The 24,122-nt window shown below is 38.4% G+C and overlaps 2 protein-coding genes across 2 annotated transcripts in view; one reads left to right on the top strand and one right to left on the bottom strand.

The window, feature by feature from the left end:
* Positions 1-24,122, bottom strand: part of LOC134740894 (laminin subunit alpha-2) — a 313,744-nt gene that overhangs the window by 178,508 nt on the left and 111,114 nt on the right. Inside the window, exons 4-13 of the mRNA XM_063673547.1 lie at positions 8,559-8,681; positions 8,044-8,178; positions 5,855-6,016; positions 5,314-5,451; positions 4,453-4,558; positions 3,649-3,854; positions 2,957-3,089; positions 2,671-2,690; positions 1,301-1,408; positions 290-452 (exon numbers count right to left, since the gene is read on the bottom strand). Of these exons, the coding sequence (XP_063529617.1) occupies positions 290-452; positions 1,301-1,408; positions 2,671-2,690; positions 2,957-3,089; positions 3,649-3,854; positions 4,453-4,558; positions 5,314-5,451; positions 5,855-6,016; positions 8,044-8,178; positions 8,559-8,681 (1,294 nt within the window). The remainder of the gene's footprint in view (positions 1-289; positions 453-1,300; positions 1,409-2,670; positions 2,691-2,956; positions 3,090-3,648; positions 3,855-4,452; positions 4,559-5,313; positions 5,452-5,854; positions 6,017-8,043; positions 8,179-8,558; positions 8,682-24,122) is intronic.
* Positions 17,617-22,591, top strand: LOC134741119 (uncharacterized). The gene is made up of 2 exons (XM_063673888.1): positions 17,617-17,930; positions 22,107-22,591. Exons 1-2 carry the CDS (start codon positions 17,698-17,700, stop codon positions 22,282-22,284), a joined length of 411 nt encoding a protein of 136 aa, XP_063529958.1. The 5' UTR covers positions 17,617-17,697; the 3' UTR covers positions 22,285-22,591.

Below are 24,122 nucleotides of genomic sequence, written 5' to 3'. Positions count from 1 at the left end.
AAGCATATTGCAACAGTAGGGTACTTACCAGCACCAGTAAGTAAAGCATCAGGCTCAGTAGTGGGATTCCCATCGGTGTCACCTCGCACCACGCCGAAGAACAACGCAGCCCGGATTTCAGTTCCGTTAAATACTGTCCCAGACGCAGACCCAGTAGCAATTAGTTTAGCATATATCGCACTAGTAGGGGTTTCGTTATATAGCATTTATCGCAGCAATAGGGTTTCCGCCGGTTACCTATGTAATCATCTAATCAAAGAAGCATCTGGTGCAGCAGTAGGGTACTTACCAGCACCAATAAGTATAGCATCAGGCCCAGCAGTGGGGTTCCCACCGGTGTCACCTCGCACTACGCCGAAGAAAAGCTTAGCCCGGATCTCAGCCCCGTATGATGATAGTTGTTCACCTTTAAACACTGTCGTCAACCAGTAGAAGGAATCCCAGAGTTCTACCTGAAATATAGAACCATTCATGAAACACCATATTAGCCACCACCACCATATATACCACCATTCACATGAATGATGAAACACCGTGGGATTGTGATTGAAAATAATTTATTATTTATTATTATGTTAATAATGATGAAATTGATAATTCAATGAATACCTAATATATTAGGTATTCATTGAATCTGGTATCTAACGCCCACGCGGGTTCGTACCTGGTGCAAAGGTTGTCCATCGCAATTAAACGTGGTAACGCGGCTAGTGTGATGGGCACTTTTGCGCTAGGGACAACTCGGGGGGGACTCTTTGACTAGGCTTAAGTTTAGCCTTAAGTTGTTATGGAATTGTTTTTTTTTGTATATTGACATTTATTGAATAAATATTTTTTTAATAAGAAACTATATTAATGCGATAGATGTAAAACTAGTAAAAAATATGACATTAAAGTTCCTGTTTAATATTTTAGTTGTCCGGTTGATAAATACATACTTATCACAAATCCAAAAAAAATAATAATTAGGTAATCCGTGTTTTTTGACATTTAGATTTTTATTCTAGAAAGTTTCTAGATTAGTATTTTTTATACAATTTTGGTGTTTGACGATCGTTTTGTGAAATTCTTGTTATGTAATATTTAAAACTTTACAATTTAAAAGTGCTTGTTGCTAGGCATAGGGCTTGAATAAAGAATATTTTGACTTTGACTTTGACTTTGTTACAAAATTTACTATGACAGTACCGCTCTATCCTATTATATCCTCTTTGGTCCGAGCGAGTGCCTCGTGCTCTAGGGTCTTAGACGTTAAAATCATTTGAGAAAATTCTTACTATACCGGCCCTTAGGTACGCACCTCATAAGAACTAATAAGAAAAGGTTTCCCGTTCTCCACAGACGGATCTATCGTTTCGTTCGCTTCTGCGTCGCTCACGTACCACGCTTCACCCAGCGGAAATACCATCTGTAAACAATAGAGTAAATGCTTAAGGTACGATTGCAATTTCGACGTTCAACTCAACCAATTATTTTATGTAAATAAAGTCAAGCACTGCATGCACACACTGCTTGCCCTTAGAGCTGGTCAAAGACGCCTATTCTTACTAAGATGGCATATAGTTGAGAAATTGTGACGGGTACCGCCGTGGCGGGGTGGCCTAGGGGTTCATGGCGTTAGCCGCGATAGCTAAAGACGCCGGTTCGAATCCGGCCTTCACCACTGGAGGGCTTCGTCACTTTTTCTTTAATATATGACATCTATTACAGTTTTAAATTTATATATAGTAGTGTGACTACTTAAAAAACACCCAAAGTTGTTCCCAAAGTTGTTTAAAAAAAAGTCAATTTGAAGTCGGTTAAAACATGTCTAGATAACTTTCAAGTGCTTTCAATGAACACGTATATATGTCGTGATTATTATGATTAGAAAGTGATACTTAGCGCCATCTCGTCTCGAATGATACGAAACAGCGCATTTTTAGTGACGCCATCTAGTAACGATTTGCGATTTAGGCGGTCGCATTTTAATGTATGGGATGGATGCGTCTGTGTAGTGGTTAAAGTGATGTTTATTATCCTTAACTAAGTAGACGACTAAATATCCTTTACCTCATAATATGGATGGTATAGAAAGGATCGCAATCTCTTATGGCAGAATTGTTGTAAAAGTGAACGCGTTAAGCTTTAAATAATAGTTCCTAATCTCTCCGGTGGCGCTAGTTAGGCTCTGGGACATGAGTATAACATGAACCATATAAGGCAACAAATAACCCGACCAAATTACGTAGGTTGTTTTTGGTAGTATTTCGGTGTATGGTGGCGCCGCCTAATTATTGTTTTTTGATGGACACTTTTCATACATAGAGATTTGGCTCCTTTATACAGTCTCCATGCCTCATAAGTCTACAGACTGAGTGGACGCTTGAACGGCTGCGTCCAGTGGGCGTCCATATTAAACAAATGCAAATGGCAAGCGGCCTTAATGCACGCTGCTCAAATCATTTGAATGATCGACGCTTCTAGACGTTACAAAATCACATACGTTCCTACTGTTCCTAGCGCAGTCTCTGTTACTCAAATCACGACAAACGCGGAGCGTGACGCTACCTGAATAGGCTGTTACTGAACCGGTGAGCTCCATCTTAGGCCCTGTCTTCACTTTCCATCAGGTGTGACTAGGGCCAATCGCCGATCAGTTTATAAAAAAAAAAAAAAAAAATACCTGACGCTGTGACTGGAACTCGGCTCTAATCGGGCTCAGTCGGGAGTGTTCGGAAGTGGCGAACATCGGATGACGCCTGAGGCGCAACCACAAATATCATGCAACACGGGTAACAGGCGTGACAAAGTCACGATTACTTTTCACTGTGACTTTTTTGGAACGGGATCGTCAATCACTGATATCAAAATGTAACGCTTTTCTCCATGTCTATTCGCTGCACGCCGCGTTGAACGCGCCGCTGGTCGCTCGACACTGAGGTTGTACACTACGGAGGTGTACTTACATTGTCACCGGGCTGCGGATCCTCGACGCAGGAGTCAGTGACGTGAGCACAGTAGCACGGGCGACATCCCTCGGGCACATCCGCTCGCAATCCGAAATGACCCGGCGCGCAAGCGTCGCACCGCTCTCCTACCACGTTCTCCTGAAAACCGACAATATTTACTAATTAAAAAAAAACCTTCAAGAGCGGATATCTCAACCACTACACGAACTATACGAGATATCGAAAAACTTGACTGAATAAAACGTAACAAATTAAATTACTTTTCATTTTGTATAAGTGGCCATGTCGCTCAGACGCAGTTTCCGAGATATACTCGAAAAACCGAAAAATCGAACCTTCAAACGCCCCTCTCCCGGGTTACGGGCGGGGACTTTTTATATGTTCACCTCCTATCTAGTCCAAACAAAGCTACGAAGTCAAAAATTGTGTTCCAAGCATTTCCCTCTATAACTTTCTTTGAGCATTCATTTCCTAGCTTATTTATCTCACCTTGCATTCACAAATATCTTCGCACACCCTATCAGGATTCACTATTCCACGGACATCACACTTGCACTCAGTAACGTCCGTGGTGAGCTCTGTGACCAAGCAGTAAGGGAATACAGCGTTTTCTGCGCTTGCGTCGCGTAAGAGATACTGGTACTGCCCTTGTTACAATGTCTCCTATAGAGTTAACGTTGTTGTTACTTTATCTCACCTTGCATTCACAGATATCTTCGCACACCCTTTCAGGATTCACTACTCCACGGACATCACACTTGCACTCAGGAACGTCCGTGGTGAGCTCCGTGACCAAGCAATAAGGGAACACTGCGTTTTCGTCGGCGCACGCGTCGCATAGCGGGCCGGTGAAACCGAGGAAGCAGTTGCAGGTTTTTTGGTGCTTGCTGTAGGTGCAGGAGCCTGGAACATTCATCAACATCACGGTTAGAGTTATTACTGTTGGATGTAGATAACAACAGGTCTGCGACACCACGCATAACAGCAGTATCTATGGAAATTTAGAATTTAGTGCAGGAGAATACCTACGGTAAGCAATTGTATGCGTTCAACGCCTGACACAGCTGATGCGTGGTCAATGTGGTCATGCAGATATGCAGTATACTATTAGTATAGTTATGTCCTAAGAGTATATCTTCTTATTCCTCGGGTTATCCCGGCATTTTTGCCACGGCCTGGAGCCTGGGGTCCGCTTGACAACTAATCCTAAGAATTGACGTAGGCACTAGTTCTTACGAAAGCGACTGCCATGATGCCATCTGACCTGCCAACCCAGAGGGAAAACTAGGCCTTATTAGGATTAGTCCGGTGCCCTAAGTGTATATAAATAGAAAGTTGTGCTAGCTAACGAACCAGAACGAAGCTTCACGATTTCGCACATTTTTTTGGTGTTACGTTCCATGCATTTGAAAATATTATAAAATGATTCCCTCGCCGTCCTTTCTATCCTTGACTTAATTTTGTAATTTCTCATAGAAATACGAAAGATCACTGTCCTTACCATCAGAGCCATCAGGATCACATTCACACGGCAAACAAGGGCCATCGGGAACAGCATTGTAGAAGCCCGTCAGACATCGGTCGCAAAGAGGACCTGCACGATTCTCCTGGAAAACGCAAAATTCTAATTAAATATTGATGCTGGGTCAAATCAGCACTTATTTTACAGGTGTACATCTTCTGGAGCCCTAACTCATGAAATGTAGGCCCTCCGGCATGCCCTTAACTTGGGACTTGGCGCAGACTTAGAGCGGTTTCACATCATGCAATCCGATATAGGACGTAGGATACGACCACAAATATTTAAGTATGTGTATGTCCCCAAAGGCCTCCTCCTTTTCCATTTCTCCCTCTGCTGAGCAAGATCCTGCCAATCCCACTGGCATCCAAGTCGTCCCGCCATCTCTTTCTCGGTCTGACTCTGTCACGACTACTCTTGGGATGCAGTCTAGTGGCTATTTCGGCCCATCTGTCATCATGCATGCAGTAGATATGTCCAGCCCAGTCCCACTTTAGCCTGGCGGTCTTCACCCCAACATCGACAACTCGGGTTTTTGAGCGAAGCTGTGTTCCTGACTTAACATTAAAAAGTGGAATTGTATTCATTGCTTTAATCTTCAAAAGAAAACTTAGTTTCAGTTAACATGACTAGAATATGTCCCTTATAAAGGCAGAAACCACCATTCCCCAATTCAAGTGGATACATGACTAGTAGAAACACAGACGTGTTGCTTCCCTAGCGGCCTGGCTTCCAACTGTCAGATCGGTTGTTCGCGCGAACCGCCTCCCGTAACTTCCATAATTAAAATTGTATTGAAATGGTTTTTTTCTAGTATCTAAATGTACCAAAAGAATAATTTACCGTGCAGTTGACACACAATATGGCGCCCGTCTCGTCGAACTGGCACGCCCCCCGCTCTCCGCACGAGCAATCGGGGGTCTCGCAGGGACGCGAGCATTGGGAGCCGCAGGTACCGTGGAGGCACTTGCATTTTGCACCCTGGAAACATAGAGATAAGGTACATTTTAGGTAGTTCTGAGGAGAAGTTCAGCGGTTCTTGATGTACTTGATGAAGAAATTAATACATACTGCCCGCAACTTCGTCTGCGTGGAATGATAATGATACATCCTATGCCCATCCCTATGGCCTCAAACTATCTTCATCAAAATCGGATCAGCAGTTTAAGCGTGAAGAGGTAACAGACAGACTGAGTTACTTTCATGGCTCCTCTACATGATGGACCATCATACTGGCCCACTAAGATGGGCCAGCGTGTAGAGAGGGTAGTGGTGTCGGATGGCTTATGGCACGGCGGGATGGCGATGGGATGGACGCAGTTTTTTGTTAATCATAACATAACTTCGGATCGACCAGACTTAAAGCCAATAACTTACAACTTACATTTCTATCAACATGACAATGCCTGGCGTGCGCGTGACAGAGACAGCGCGCGACTAGAGCGAGCGCGCGCACAGTGTAGTACTGCGACGGGGAGGCGGGGTGCGCGGCGCGAAAGGAGATGCGCACGCGCCGCGCCGCGACCTCTTGAACGCGGATGTGCATCTGAAAATAATATAATGCACTGCCAACGCCCGTTTGGTAGGTTCTCTGTAGGCGCTTTTCGCTACAACGCCGAAAAACGTGTCATCGACTACATATGTAACGCGTGCTGGCAGTAAATGCGTTAAACAATCATTTACAAGAGGACGCTGCGTCTTACGTAAGCGAACAACTCGCGAACGAAGCGAAACGGCGCGGTGCGGCGCGGTGAGCCCGCGGCGTTCGCGTTCGCAACGAGATCGCCCACGTAGGACACCTCTATACCTACTCGAACGCGAACACCGTGGGCCCACCGCGCCGCGTCGCGCCGCTTCGCTTCACGTTCGCGCGGACGCAGCGTTAAGCTCGTTCGTCCAAACATTTCTACAAATAAATCGATTTCCGTAAAAGCAACCCAAACATTTTATTCCAGGAACAGGTTTTTATTTAGCTAAGTTGTCAGTGTGTTTGTCAGGCGATAAACAACGCACGCGCCGTTTATAGAAACACATGCCGTCTGCTGAGTTACGTTGTTTACTTTATGTCATATCATAGGTGCCGCGCACAGTGCCCTAGCTGTTTATCAAAAGCTTGCAGCTTGCAATACAAGTGGAAGTCCGGACTTCCGGTTCGAACGCCATCTTGATAGTAGCCTCGTGATTAATTCCTTTGTTTTTTGCTCATTAATATTGTTTAAAGTGTAATATCGATAGTTCTATTATACAATAATCTAATGTGGTAGTGTGCAGTGAATGGAGAATTAATCTCAAAGCGTGTTTAACCACCATTTTGGAGTCAACGGCCGGTAGTCCACGTGCTTCTCGTAAAATCTAGCTATCGGTTTTACGAGACAACTACAACAACCACCGAACAGCGTCGTGCTCTAAGAGGATTTATTTTGTTCCTACCCTTTTACGTGACATTGGCTACGGGCAACACCGCCCTCAAGTCCATCAAGAAAAGAAGTAGAAAGGGACTTCTTTCTAACAAAAGCTATAAGAGGAATTTCCTCCCGCGGACGCTTTGGCTGTGGAATGAGCTCCCTGCGGAGGTTTTCCCGAGGGGCTACAGTATGGGGTTCTTCAAAAAAGGAGTGTACAGGTTTTTAAAGGGTCGGCAACGCGCGTGTAATATCTCCGGTGTTGCAGGCGTCCATAGGCTACGGTAACTGCTTACCGTCAGGCGGGCCGTATGCTTGATTGCCATACCGACGTGGTATAAAAAAAAGCTGTCAAAAAGTGAGTTCCGCTTGTATTACAAGCTACAAGCTTTTGATAAACAGGGCACAGATCTACAATGTACCTACAAGATTACATGTCAAATGGGGCATTTTTTATGAAAAGGGACCTTATTGTCGATGTCGCTTACGCCGCACAGCGCCGCGCGGCATTGTATTTATATCGGAGCATCGTTAATAATGGCGTAAGCGCCATCGACAATAAGGTCCCTTTTTATAGAAAATACCACAAATAGGTAACTAGTTAAGTACATATGTAACTAGAGACTGATGACCCCACAGTCAAACTCATTATTGAGTTTTGCGGGGCTATGATTATTGTATGAATACTCTGTATTTTATTAAATAAATAAATAATAAATAATAACAATCAAAAGTGTATCAAGTTATCTGGTTTCCTAGTTATAAATAAAAATAAAAAAATAAAAATAAAAATCCTTTATTTCGGACCACAGAAATCCATGTGTTATGTGTTTCGTTATTACGAAAGAAAAAAAAACAAATCGGTTTACATAATAAAGAGTTATCCCTGAAAAACCAACATATGTGACGTTTTCAACCAAAAGGTACCACATTGTCGCTTGTTGATAAGGTCGATTTCTAATTGAATCTATATGGAAATAGCGCCTTACTGACAAGCGACAATAAGTACCCTTTTGGTTGAAAATGGCACATATATTGAGTCGCGCAAATTAGTTAGCCGATTTACCGATAGATGGCGCTGTACAGAATTATAATTAGTATACTGGTTCCTGTTTATAGTTGTAGCTTCTGCCCGCGACTGCGTGTGCCTGGAACGATCAAAAGAACCAACCTCTCCGTTCTCCAAAGGCCTGGGGCTGGTGAACTGCGTTGAGCATGTGGGTTTGTCCGCTCTGCGATTCTTCGCCGCTCTGACTTTCCGTCGTCTCCGTTCAGGACGTAGATCCCACAGTTTCCTGCAATGCTCCTGAAAATGAGAAAGCTTAAATTATTACTATCGCCTTAAAAGAGACGCCTTAAATTTCCTTATAATCCACCAACCGATCAAATGATTATGGTTATGGATATGTGAAACTTTGGGCACTTCCCAGTGGTTACTAGTTTTGTGCGGAATGACACTTTGCAGAGCCTCGTAAAGCTTATACAAGTTACGAAGCAAAACAGTGTATTCATACAAACGTATATGACAAAACTTTGTAGCTAGACAGCTGATCATTTGGTGAAAGAATATGTTTCTTTCTGCCTACATATGCGTATCCTTAAGAGACCGTCAGTGTGCTCTAACTTCAATGTAAATTTTAATGAATGCCTTATGTACTTAATGAACTTTCTCCGAAATATCTTTACCTTGTCTCCGAACGCGCTGATCATCTTCCAGTCCTCATTTTCTGATGAAGATACCTCCAAGGACCAGGCTAATGGTCGCGGTGATGGTCCCGACTTGATGATGACGTGGACTAGCTCCATCTCCTGGAAATAATGAACTTGTATTTGGACAAATCAACTTCTAAATCTGAATACATATTCGCGATTTCGGGGTTGGTCCCATAGTAAAAGTTGCTCAGTATCCCAAAACTTCCCTGGCAACGGGAATGCACTTACTTTTTAGCCACCGTGTATATCGGAGCGGCCAAGGTGCTCACAAATATCTGAACACGCTTCGATTATCAAGGCGTTAGGTTGCGTGTTCAGATGTTTTTGAGCACCTCGGCCGCTGCGGTATATCTGATGGCGACTGATGTACATACTCGTATTTGACATACAAAATTCATTATTCTTAAATGTGGTCATGCACAGAATTATAAAACATCCTGTTGTGACAAAAGATAACAGCTTGTAGCAATACACTGATTTAAACTAACACGATTTTCACTCATAATTTTAAAACCAACACGGGACTTAATCGCGTACAAACTTACGTTTATTTATGGCCTGACGTTTCGAACGTGACGTTACGTTCGTGGTCACAGGCAGACTGGCGAGGAATTGTATCACCATCTTCTTGCTTGCTTGTAAGTTTGTACGCGGTTAAGTCCCGTGCTAGTTTTAAAATTATAAGCTTGCATTAACAGCTTGTAGCAATACACTGATTTAAACTAACACGATTTTCACTCATAATTTTAAAACCAACACGGGACTTAATCGCGTACAAACTTACGTTTATTTATGGCCTGACGTTTCGAACGTGACGTTACGTTCGTGGTCACAGGCAGACTGGCGAGGAATTGTATCACCATCTTCTTGCTTGCTTGTAAGTTTGTACGCGGTTAAGTTCCGTGTTAGTTTTAAAATTATGAGCATGCATTAGCATATAAGGAGGTAATGATTTTATGGCATAGCGTTAAATAAGTATCCCTTTATTGATGTTATGATGATAACGGTTTAATCGGAAAATTAAGCTTTGTTTTCAGGATGCTGATGGGACTGCCGCGTCACTGTAGTGCGTCCGGAATGTTCGCGGAGGCGCACACGGACGACTTTTTTGCGATTATACGCAACAGATCGGCGTCACTTATGCGGAGACTGTGTGGCAGTAACAATAGTATCCTGAAAACGTTGGCAGGTAAGATAGATGCACCATTACTCAAACACTGGAACAGTCTACACGTGGCCGCAACAGATGTTGAGAAATGGTGCATCTAGATTGCCTAGATTTTATTCTAGCTGTTATTGTATTTTATTTTATAATTTATGTGTGTGTTTTGTGAATTGTAATTGCATGTCACTAACCTTATTTCATTCTAAGTTTTGTTGTATTAACTAACACTATATGGATCAAAATGATTCGAATTAAAAAAATAATTGAAATTGAAATTGAAATTAAAGCCTTTTGGCTAGGCAAGTCTCATTCATAGAAGAAAAGTGAACGTAATTGTAATGTATGACCCAAAATCTATATCAATGTTTGAAAACGTTAAACCTTTTTTTCAGAATTTCTGTTGGAGTTTCAGTTGGAAAGGACTTTATTGCAATTTGTTTGCAAGTTAATTAATTTAAACGTAAAATTCCTTTAAGTCTAAAGCTCTCAACAACCAGTAATTAAACAACCGTGGATCAGGTTCAGACACGTGCAGTAGACAAACAGACAAATATACAAACGTATCGTGTTCGGCTCTTTAGCGCACTAGAGTTAATCGGTGGGACAATATTTGACTTTTAGAGAAAGGTACGTGTTTGATTGACGAATCGATACCTTAAAATTCATAGGGCGGCCATTGCAGTATTCTTTAATTTTCATTTATTTCATTTATTGACTGCAATGCATGGTACATATAGGTGTTATTTTTTCTTAGTTCATAGCATAGGACTCGCTTGTAAAATATCATGCGTACTACCGGACCATAATTAATAATAAAAAAACCGGCCAAGTGCGAGTCGGACTCGCGCACGAAGGGTTCCGTACCATTACGCAAAAAACGGCAAAAAAATCACGTTTGCTGTATGAGAGCCCCACTTAAATATTTATTTTGTTCTGTTTTTAGTACTTGTTGTTATAGCGGCAACAGTACAGTATTGTAAACGCACATACTTTCTAGGGTTCCGTATCCAAAGGGTAAAAACGGGACCCTATTACTAAGATTCCGCTGTCCGTCTGTCTATCCGTCTGTCCGTCTGTTGAAATTTTCACAGATGATGTATTTCTGTTGCCGTTATAACAACAAATACTAAAAAGTACGGAACCCTCGATGCGCGAGTCCGACTCGCACTTGGCCGGTTTTTTTATAATTTATTTATTTATCATTCTGCTACATCCAATTGTTATTTGACAATTCGTAAATCTTATTGCATGAACATAAGTCACTCAAGCATCACTCAAGGGAAAATTACATAAGTTGTGGCTTTCTGATGACTTGTGTTGTACTTAGTTGAGTACTAAGATTATTTATTTAGTTGTGATAATATATATATATATGTATATATATATATTTATAGGTATATATTTGTGTTTATATGGATATGTATTATATATATATATATATATATATATATATATATATATATATATATATATATATATATATATATATATATATATATATATATATATATATATATATATATATATATATACTATATATATATATATATATATATATACTATATATATATATATATATATATATATGTTTATTTTATATTCTAGATTACAGGTTTTAATTATTTACGTTTGTAATAATTGAACCATAATTTACTTTCTGTTCATAGTGTTCGTTTGTCTATCTTGATCTGTTTATTGTTTCATTCTCAATTGCTCAAAGGTTGACTGGAAGAGATCCCTTATAGGGATAAGTCCGCCTTTGTACATTGTATATATTTATGTTCTTTTATTGTGTTTGTAATCTGTCTTATGTACAATAAAGTGTTTACATACATACATACATACATAAGTTCTATCAGTTAAGTGTTAGTTACGCGAAGACATAATAAAGGTAACCTCCTACCAACATTTAGTTGTAGGTAGACGACATTAAGAAGTTGACACTGTTGACAGTTGATTATTAGATATAGAGAGTGGATGGAAAAAAGACGGGCATCCGACTTAAGGCCGTTCCATCGGTTTGCCGCTGTCTCTGTCACATTTCGCAAGAAAGAACGGGAAAGAGCATGCGCGCCAAGTGTCCATTTTGATCGAATTTTGTCGATTTTTATTTATTTGAAAAACGTTACCCTACAATATCGAAATTCGAAAGCTATGAAATTACTATTTAAGTTAAGATTGTTTTTTTCTTCTTTTTTTGTTTATAGTATCACATAATATATAACCGAGTAAAGTTGGATTAAAAGTCCGAGTTAGAGGTTACTTTGGGAATTAATTGTATCGAGCGAAGTGTCATAATTCGTGTATCGGAAGCTATGATTTTAAAGATAATATAGTCAAGAACTACATATATTTTTTCCACGTCTACGAATATCAGCGCCTCTTAGAAAAACATGATCATATAAGGAGATTTTACGCCTTCTGGCTCAGGGAACCGCATTAAAAAGAGTTCAGTCGTGTCAGGGATTCGAATCCTAACGGTCGATTGTAAAATAGGTAATACTTTACTGATCACAATATAACATTACAGTGAATTATTAAACATCGTTTTATTCGTGTTATTTCGTTATACATTCCAATAAAAAGTGTGGCAGCGTATCATTACTATGTTGGTAGCAGTCCTTTACTGAAGGTATAAAATGTTTCAACTCAAACGGCTGCTACCCAGGACGCAAGCGCAATCAGATGCATATATAAAACTCGACACGTACTGGCTAATTGCAAGTCTACGATCTTGTGACGCGAGAATTGCAAGAGAGACGAAAAACAAGCCAGTATATTTTAATCGAATAGTAACAACTATAAAAATAAGCATAATATACAATAAATAAATGAATACAAAATCACTAGAAAAAGTAGTTAAAATATGGCGAAGATTTTATAAGTTTATTAAAAAAACAGAATAATCTTTAATATAAAAAAAAACTCCAATTTACAAAACAGTGTCCATGCCATTTAAATTATTTACAATTATCTTAAACTTAAAAAAGGCACTTCATCATCAGAACTGGTTTTTGACAAAAATGGGACCAATCTGTATATTGAGTTAGACCAAGATAAGTACAACGATTTTGATTTTTTTGGACCACTGGTTTTTGACAAAAATGGGACTAATCTGTATATTGAGTTAGACCAAGATAAGTCCAAAGATTTCGATAGTGCACGCAGTGCAAGTGTTAGTAAACGTATAACTATCTAACTGCAAATGTTATTTATACGTCATAACTTCTATGAAATTATGACGTATAAATAACATTTGCACTGTGTATGCTATAAAAATCATCGCAGACTTTTCTTTGTCTAACTGTATAATATATTTTTCAAAAGAATATTTTTTAAGATCGATCGAAAAAGGATGAAGTTCTGAAGTAACAAACATAAAAAAAAACATACAACCGAATTGAGAACCTCCCCCTTCTTGGAATTGAAGTCGGTTAAAAAACATTGGTGTTATAAGCTTTTATCGCCGACCGTATTTTTCTTTCAACAGTCATTCTCAAGAATCTAACAGACACAAACTCAATGAGGTTGCGTTGTTTTGTCATCTATTTTATAATGGCCACCTCCGGTTTCTATCATCAGACCAGCCTGATCATATAAAAAAATAATGCACTACCTACATAAATATCACCGGGAGAAGAGGAGTTTGTTGAGAACCACAGAAAACAGAAGAGGAAAGATGCTTGGACACCTGCTACGACACGACGAATTTATTAAAAACAACATTAAAGGGAGAGTTAAGGCAAGGAGACGGAGTGGAAGACCGAGCAGAACGTACATAGATCAAGTAAAGGAGAAACTCAACGTCATGTCGTATCAGGCTGTCAAGGAGAAGGCAGAGGACCGACATGCATGGAAATCGCTCCACCGACAAGAGTTTAACTCTTAAATATATGATGATGATAATGACATTACCGGTATTTCCTTCTTAGTTTCCTGAGCCTAATCTAACATCGAAAATCGAAGTGGGTCTAATTTTTTAGTTAAGTACTTACTAAGTTACTAATATGGCAAATTGTAATATTACCAAAGCTTGCAAAAATGACTTGAACAAGTGTAGTGGTTTTGACAATCTGATCCTAACGATTAATACTGCCAGCTGACCTTTATCTGAAGATCGTCCATAATATCCTAAACCTGAAGTATTTGGAATTACCCGAATGCACCTTACTATAAATACTTGTAGCTGGAACAATGGAGATCGATGAGGACAAGCGAGGTATTTGAATAATCGATTCAGTAGCCAATCAAAATAGTAAGAGGTGGGACGGGGCCAGTATGGCGTCGAATTAAGGGGCCGTCGGCTAATCTATAAGTTTTTGCCAAAGAAACCGTTTTTAAAATCACATACATACATACATACACATAATCAGGCCTAATTCCCGAAGGGGTAGGCAGAGACCACGGATTTCCACTTGCTACGATCCTGGCATACCTCTTTCGCTTTGACTTTCATAACATTCCTCATACACGCTCGCCGGTTTAGGGTGCTCTTGACCTGGCCTTTCTTCAGGAATACCAGATCCCCCCGATCTGATCAGAGAAAGTCCGCCGAGGTCTACCCCTTTCAACTCCCGTTTCTACCTCTCCCTTATACACTCTCTTTGTTAGCCTTCTTTCTTCTTTCACATTAGGTATTTTAAAATCACATTTTCTTTAAGAGGCCGTAGTCGATTTTGGAGCAAAAATGTAAAATTGATAGATTTAGTCGTTGAAATTATACACGTTTTGTTGCGTAATATCTAAATAACAAGTATTGATTTCTATTAGCACGTCTTCTCATCTTGCCTTTTAATAATGAGGTCGCGAGCGTGCATCACCGGTAATGCATGAAGAGAAGGGGCAGTTTTTAAAAATTCATCAAAAAATCATGGTGGTAAATTATACAAATTGATGTATAAGAATAGTTTCAGCAAATGTTGTAGATTGTTTAAGTATCAAAATCACGTTGAAATTAAGTCGATTTTCAGAGAAATTGTCACTTGTTTTGAAGTAATTTCTGGAGAAAATTGATTTCGTATAACTTTCATTTACACTACTTCAAAGTCATAATAATAAAAATGTAGTCTGATAAACGTCAAGTACACGATATGTGTAATACAAAATTACCATGTTTAGCAGTCCAAACTTTACGAAATTTACAAATAAGAGCGACAAAATCAGTGCTTTACGCGCGTTTACCTAAACGTCCATCAGAAAAGCAACCATTACTAATTTAATGAGTCTGTTTTCAAAAAACTGATCTGATAAAAGGTAAGATAAGAAGACGTGCTAATAGAAACCAGTACTTGTTATTTCAATTAGGTAACAAAAGGTGTAAAATTTCACGGACTAAATCTATCAATTTTACATTTTTGCGAGTAAAATCGACACCGGCCTCTTAATTGCCGACTTTAGGTACTTACACCCGCTATTGGACTCGTCGAAACGAATCATATGAACCCAATCTCAAGGATCTACTATGCAGTAGACACCCAGTTCCACTCTTCATGTTCGGGCTCCATCATCAGATTAGCTCGATGGTACCAAAGAGAATTAAGAAGACATAGTGCTCACTACATACATCAGTTTTGTTAATTGATAAATGGCTGGACAGATTAATTGATAAATGGCATAGGTACGTCTCCTACGCTAGTACGCTATGTTGTCAAACACATATATGCTTGTCAAGCATGCATGGTCATCTCCGCACCACATTTGAAGAGTCTTCCCCTTAATTCGGGAGCTTGGTCCGATGGCATCTCCTTGTAAGGCACAGCTAATGAGGGTGCCGGGCACGCGAAACGTGTGTGACTCACAAGGCATGCCCCGGACACTGAACAGGGAGTATTTTTATACATAATGGGGGCAAACGAGGACATAACGATAGGCGATCACTGATTTCGTAATAGGAAGGGCTGGACTAAGTAAACAAACAGGTAGGTCTAATTTTCGTTGTCTTGTTCCTTACCACTCTGTCACGGTTGTATTTCCGTACTCTATCAAATAAGTAAATAAAGTCGAGTGACATCGCATGTCTTTATGCTGTAGATTATATTTTACATGAGTAAATTAAAAACGAAGTTTTATCGCATACAAAAAGTCCACTCCGTCACATTTTTTGGGGACAAAAAAACAAGACAACGAAAAAAATGTTGACCCATCTACAGAAGAAGGCTGCTTATCATTTTGTACTCTATAGGTACAAGTTGGAAAATGAAGTCCTGAAGGTTCGAAGGCGGAACAACTAATAATTTCCTCAAAATAGGATACCTATTTTTTGGTTCTGTACAAAAAAAACAGTTTTTTTTTTTAAACATGCATTATTATGAAAAACATTATATCACAATTAGTGTTTGATATTTCCGCTACTTGATACTAGATGTAGACTACGAAAATAATAGTCGTTTTGGTAACAAAACTGATGTATGGAGTGAGCACTCTATGCTCACTTATTTCTCTATGCAAAAAATAAAATAAAAATTGCCGCATAACCTTGAAAGAAGCAACGAAAATTATCAATATTCCAACTGTAACTAACTATAAAATTATCGAAAAACTTACCGCTGTAATTATTAATCTACTGAATGAAAAACGTGATTCACACTTTTCTACATGATTGATTTATATCGGAAGGCTAGGTTCACACAGCGTAAATTTTTCCCGTATACCTTATACGGGGATCTTATCGAATATCGTATTGACAGTAAAGTAGTAGTGGTAGTAATAGTTATTTGTTATACAAGGGTGCAAAGTTGTATTTTACCCGCGAGTGTAGAATTGAAACACGAGCAAGCGAAAGGATTCTATAGGTGAACCACGAGCGAAGCGAGTGGTTCTAAAATAGAATCCTGAGCGTAGCGAGTGTTTCAACACACGAGAAGTAAAATACATTTGCGCCCGTGTGTAACACAAAACTTTTCACCTCACTATAGCGAGGAAAGTGCAACATCCGCACGTTAGATCATCTTCATCACTGGAATCACTCATTTCTTTACGATATTATAACAGAAAAGTCTGGAAGTTGTGTATTTTTACGCGAGTCGGTGAGAAAAGGTTTTAAGTAAAAAAATTGTTGACAATGTTGACATTTCTGATGTATGAAATGTCAACGATGCGTTTTGAAATTGCATCGACTCAACTTGTGCGTTCAGAATTATATTTAACATCATTATAAAAAAACAAACGTTTCTTATGGAATTTTAAGGTTTATGACTTAAAATCATTAAATAAAGCTAAATTTGGTATTTTTTATTAGATTCTCAAACCATTTATTTAATGATAATTAATATCGAACGAACCATTATCATGAGCGTTTTACGTTTTGTTATCTGTCAAGCTACTTAAACACGCTTCATCCAAGGTCAAATTACTTTCCCCACTAGTGGATAAAACGCGTTTTTCCCCGCTTGTATTGAAGGATAAACGACAACTTTCCGAGCTAGTGAGGGGAAAAACTCTTTATTGTACAAAAAGAAACATAAAACAAGAGAAAAACGCATCATTTGTACAAAGGCAAACTTATCCCTATCAGGGATCTCTAAAAAAAAAACCGGGGCGGGGGGGGGGGGGTAAAATTTGTGTAGAAACTTTAAAAATCCTTCACACGGCTGGACGGCTTTCCCGCGCTGTGTGAACGACTTTGAACGTTTCCTCACAAAATTTGGTACCTACGGTATTCGATAAAATCCCATATATGGTAAAGCCTGACCAGGAATATATGATCACGCGCCATGTTGCGGAATTTGACTGGAACTATTTTTTTCATACTATACTGAACTGTCACCCTATACATGAGAATAACAGCGCCCTCTTGACAATGATCATATATTTCTGGTCAGGCTTTTATATGGGAAAAATTAACGCCATGTGAACCTAGGCTAAGATAAACAAACCTTATCAAACGCGCGATAATATATCGTCAGTCAGGTGCGCGCTTCGCTACTACACGGTCATGTGAACTCCAAGATGGCTTCCGAAAGTCTCCAGGATATCAAAATCGAACATAAAAGAAGACACACACAAGGTCCTGCGCAGATAGAAACTAGAATCGCTAAAGTGTCAACAAGGAGTCAGCCGGAATTGTACGATGTGCATAGGAGTGAAAAAAAGTCGAGCAGTGATTTTGTATATGTGAATTCAGCTTATGTTGGGAGTGTGGACGATGTGAATCAGCCTCGGTTAAGTGCGCCACCTACATGGTAATTTTATGATTGAGTTGTTTGGTAATTTAAAAATTTCGCGTTTTGAACACATATTAAATCACATTTACAATCGGGTCTATCGCGAATTTATTTTGTTATTACATTACTTTATTTTGTTACATTTATGTGTAGTGGGTGGTTTGAAAACGTGATGTCTACCCCAAACTTTAAATACACTTTTCGTCGGGTAGTCACACAAATCTCTGTTTTGCCATTTTGCTGGGACGTCAGTTAGCCGCGATCACGACCAGTGAAACCTGTGTCGAAACGTCGGTAAATAAAAGTAACAAAATAAATTTGCGATAGACCCGATTGTAAATGTGATTTAATAAGTTGTTTGGTGTCGGTGTCGGCGGCCGATCGTAAAATCAGGCAGATTATGAAATTCCTAGGCATATCGTGAATCGCGTAAATTATTCTGGTTCCCTCTGACAACGGAGGCTCCTATTTCTGGACAATTTGCCCTTCGGGCATCTGAAGCAACCAAACGATCCTATTCCTATCCTACCTATCTATTGGTTTAATGTGACTGCCGTCAAAATATTACACAGGAACTTATAACGGCCTGATTTACGATACAATCGGCCGCCGATATCGGTACCATACCTCGGTTTGACGTATGCAATTTGGGTTGACGTTTAAAAAGTGCGAGGAGAAGGTTTTTTTTATTATTATAAACTTATCGGCGATCGGCCCTAGTCACACGATGGAAAATGAAGACAGGGCCTAAGATGGAGCTCACCGGTTCAGTAACAGCCTATTCACTTGCTTTAAAGAGACCGGTGGCAAGCAAGCAGTCATACCTGAGTCATATTTCTTATTATTGAGAAATTGCTTGCTATCAATATCGATAACACTAATAAGTACAAAGCTCGGTTAATAGTGTTAATACATTGTTTGGAGATATAAAAGGTCCCGAGCGATAATAGTAAAAGTCGATTCTGATAATCATAATCAATCTATTAATACATATTAAATCACATTTATAATCGGGTCTATCGCGAATTTTCGGATGTGTGCGTGAATGTTGTGAGTGTTGCGTGTCGGACTATTGACAATATGTAGGTGGACCCCAAACTTTTTCATACACTTTTCGTCGGGTTAGTCACACAAATCTCTATTTTGACATTTTGCTGGGACGTCAGTTAGCCGCGACCACGACCAGTGAAACCTGTGTCGAAACGTCGGTAAATAAAGGTAACAAAATAAATTCACGATAGACCCGATTGTAAATGTGATTTAATATGTGTTCAAAGCACAAAGGTTTTAAATTTATTAATAATAAAATTACAGGTCATAAGATATAAACGCAATCTGAAATTATCAGGTTAGCTCAACGATTGATAATGATTAGCTGCCCTTTCAGCATATAAGCCGCATATGTCAATATTAGATTAGATAGGTACAGAACTACAGACACCTGCAATAATATGTTACTAATGTGTGAAGGCTACAAAAATATCGTATCACATATTGTAAATTTTTCAAAATGGCGGAGCCATGGGGGTAAATATAGCATTATGAGGATTTCCAGAAGCAGTAAGGGTTTACCTAATTTAAAGGTCCCTTTTTATAGTTTTCGTAAATAACTCTTAAACGGTGGCCCATAGCAAAAAATGTTTTATTACATACATAATCTACATATAATTGTCTACAAAAAAGATTATAATTATGTACATTTTCCGCTAGGACCCATTAAAAAAAAAATAAAAGCAGGAAAGTTAGTAAATAAAAACATTTTGTGCTACGGGCCACCGTTTAAGTTGTTTACGAAAAACTATTAAAAGGGACCTTTAAACCTATTAAAAGGGAAATTTAACCGACAAAAAAACAAAACGAAAAAAAAACAGAAACGACCAGTCAGTATCTAGAATAAAGATGAATTTACAAACAAGCAATGCCTTTGAAATTAATTGTCTTAAAATAAATAATTGATCTCATTATATCATTAAATTAAACAGTTTTCTTGACGCTAGCTGTTGGTAACACTTTAACTAGGTCGGAAATGCTTCAATGAATTAATTAGTTATATGTAAAAGCAAAAGTGCAAGCTAGCTGATAACATTGATAACAGCGGCAAACGCAAACAAAACAATGTTACTATCATTTGCTTTGTAATAAAACAAAGTACGCACTATTTACAGTTAGGTATAATGTTCATTTAAAACATTGACAAACATCCCGTCGAGATTAAATACTTTGGGACTTATAAGTAATCCTTCCTTGGGGTACCCATATGAAAGCATTGAGTCATTACCAAATTTAAATATTTTGGGTCCTAGAATCCCTCCTTGGGGTACAGATACTTGAGCATTGAGTAATGTTTACCAAAATTAAATATTATGGGATATAATACCTCCTTGGGAGATCAAAACAAAACTAGCAAGAATATTTTTTTTTAACTTAATCATTTATTATCTATATAAGTAATAAAAGATAAAGTTAAATAATAAGGGCTTTCGATACAGTATCACACAAATGGATATGGGAGACTAGAAAGTCAAGGAGTAGGGCAACAATACATAGAAGTTATCAAAAATCTATACAGGAACAGTACCAGTAAAGTGAAGCTTGAGGCCCAAGCTTCGCTATTAAAAGGGGAGTAAGGCAGGGAGACCCTCTGTCCCCAAAACTCTTTATATTACATATATTCCTTTGTTCTTATAATCTAGCTGTCTTCTAAACGGCAGCTACCTAGATCACCTTCGTTTTGCAGACTACCAAATCACATTCTTTGATTTTTTTTTATACCACGTCGGTGGCAATGAAGCATACGGCCCGCCTGATGGTAATCAGTTACCGTAGCCTATGGACGCCTGCAACACCGGAATTATTTTTTATTGTGTGTGAATGGTTATTTCTAGAACATTTGCTAAGGATTTAGAACAATGCCTAACATCGACATCACAAATATCGCAATGGATCAATGGAGCAACGGATAAATATATCTAATCAGATATATTTATCTACCTATATGTAATCTTGAGACATGCAAAAATGACAATTGCAAACAGTTTTTATGTAAACACAACATACGTTGTAAGATAAGCAATACATAGATAACTATATTTATTATTTAATAAATCTATTTTAAAGAATTACCATTAGAAAGTCTGAACAAGAAGACATAAGTTTTTTAATGCCGTAATAGTACATTTCGATGCTAGTGCGGAAAGTATGTCATTACAAGAATGACATTTCTGCACGTGTATCGAACGACGTTTTTTAATACAGTTGCGAAAAAATAAGAAAAGCAACAAGTAAGGAATAGAATTCGAAACTTTTATATTATTAATTCTGTGACATCATTGACATTGACATTATGAAGAGGTGTTTTTCTAGCTTTTATTCGACTAGAATAAATTTTGTTATTATTATTGAACCCACTTCAATGAAAGTTTTTTTTTTTCAAATGCATGTTCTATAAGACAGAAACAATTGTAAATATTAAAACATTGTACTATTATTACCTAAATATCGTTATTTACGATTATTTGTGTATCGTATATTTATAAAAACAATATCGAATGTTGCCTTTGGAAACTTAAAACATTCTTGCAGTAAGAAAATACGCCTCTTCTTTGACAAGCGTTCCGTTCCATTCAGACAACTTATTAAGAACGGTTTTTCAACATTAAAAAATAAACGTCTTATAATACTTATAATGATGTAGAGGTAAGTAATAAAATATGAAATATGCATATTTTTCGTATTCTTACATTAACAGTAGGTTTTTATGTTGATTACGACGTTTAAAAGAAATTAATATTAACACTCATCAATAAGTAGTCATGAATTGGAACAAGTAAAAATTTAAAAAAATTGGAAAAGTAAAAAGCACTAATTCGCGAAAACCAACTTTCCGCACGCTAAACAGCCACGAGAAGTAGCATTTTTTGAGCAACTGTATTAAAAAATATTTTAAGCGTCTCAAAAAAACGTCCTTGAAAAAATCTGATTTGGACAGCAGAATGCTGTTTTGCTGTGCAATTAGTTTTTTTTGTGCAATACGTTTTTAAAGCCTGAAAACGAATATATATTTTTTTTACTGCACTGAACTGTCTCCCTATACATGAGAATATCAGCGCCCTCTTGACAATGACAATGATCAACAAAAGAATACCAGTAATATTCTTTTGTTGATCGTTTAAACAGCACCCATTCTCTTTTCAGTGTCGTCCGTGAGCAGTACTGGGCTTGTTCAAAATGGCCGTATGGGCAGCGCATCCTCGCCATCTCCGTGGGTTTGCTCCTGGGTACCGTCATCGGGCTGACGGTCATCGTGGTCCTCAGGGGAATGGACAAGGATATCGTGCCAGGGTTCTTGGTGAGGCAGTCGGTGCCGGATTAAGGATTTAAACACAGCAAAGTGCTAATGTATGGACAATATTTTGCATAATAATAAAAATGTAAATGAAACATTAGTGTTACGCTTTACGTTTTTATATATTTTTTTTTAATAACTTTAAATTCCAATTGTAAACCTGTTATTGATAATTGCTTCTCACATCTCGCTCACACTAATTTATAAGTAGGTGCGAACGAGATTCACGAGCGTATAACAAATTGACATCAATTTGTAATTTCGAATCGACCTAGAGGGCCTACCCAAAATGACGGGTTACTGATGCATTAACGAAACTTTTATGCCAAATTTTCATATCCCAAACTATCTTTCCCAAAAATTTAAAACCCAACTAATCATTTCCCAACTTTAAGGGGTCCACTGACTATCAGTCCGCCGGACGATATCGGCCTGTCAGTTGTTCGGAACTGTCAAATTTTTGTTCTAACTGACAGGCCGATATCGTCCGGCGAACTGATAGTCAGTGGGCCCCTTTACATAATCCAACCTAACCTAACCCAACCTAGTACGTCATTTTCATTTCCCATTATTGGGTTGAGAAATGAAATGGTTGCGAAATATGGGAAAGATTGAGTTGACAAATGTGCAATTGGTAAAGTTTGGTTGGGAAATGAAATTTGGTCAAAAAAAAATCGGTAAAATAAAGGGTTCCGCAAAAGGACAATCGTAAAAATGTATCGTGATGGCAGATGCTACGAAAAGTCACGTGACTATTTTCATACATTATTGATGTCGATTATAGTTTTTTATCAACGCAGGTGTTGAAGAGACTATGTTGTTGTTATAATTTTTTTTTTTTTTTTTTTTTTTAATTTATTTAAAAACAAACAGTCTTATAAAACATGTAGGTGAATAAGCTGACAGCTAGAATTTATTACAATGTAGACCTATAGTTTCCTGTATGTAAATTATTAATAAAACTTAATACTATGAAATGCTATCTGAGACAACAGTGAAATTAACAAATAATGAGATAACTTAACCTAGCTTTAATACTAATTTAATAGAGAATAAACTTTTTTCTTAAATAACCCTAACGAACTGCCAAATATATCCGCGTTCATACACTTTTCATTATACAACCTGCATAATTTTCTACATTATCTCGGCTACCTTTCAGGTACGTGATAAGATATCGTACATATTTATTTTTCCCAAATATCTATGACACTATTGGAAAACAATGTTATCTAATAAATAAGTAGATATGATGGTTCCGGACACCATATCTAGTTTAGTTTTAATTGTTGTTTTTTTTTAGAAATATTCTATATATCGTAAAATGGAATACATTGATTAGCGACAGTAGGTAGGGTAGTTTTCGAATATTTTTGACGTTTATGAAAAGCCAGTTGAAGGTAGATCGATTCGATGGCGGCTCATTCTCGTAGGCGCAAGCTCGTTCGCAGTGATAAACCCAAAACGTGTAAAAAACTGTCGATTTGTGTGCAAAAACCCTCGTAGCAGTCCCTACAGCATCACCTCGCCGTTGGAGAGTGTCGGTACCGACCAGGCGTTCGACATGCAGACACGGGGTGAGTTGGCTTTGATTGATTCGCTTTCACTGGCATAGATCGTTTAATTTCTCTCGAAAAACAATTGTCCTACTCGAGGGCGATTGTACATTTGTTCCTTCGACCGGGATCCTCCTCAAACTGAGAACAGCTAACCTGTCTCGGGGCCAGGAGTGACGTTGAACCACTTTCGTTTCGTTACAACTGTCGCTAATCTCGTCTCGTTACCATATCGTTAATTTTCGTTTCGCTTATCGTACATATCGCACAATACATAGTCATATTTTCGTATAAATAATCCTCGTAATT

The sequence above is a fragment of the Cydia strobilella genome, chromosome 4 (genome assembly GCF_947568885.1).
Source record: "Cydia strobilella chromosome 4, ilCydStro3.1, whole genome shotgun sequence".
Classification (NCBI taxonomy): Eukaryota; Metazoa; Arthropoda; class Insecta; order Lepidoptera; family Tortricidae; genus Cydia; species Cydia strobilella.
The sequence above is the reverse complement of the archived record's forward strand: the minus strand, read 5'-3'. Positions and strand labels throughout refer to the sequence as shown.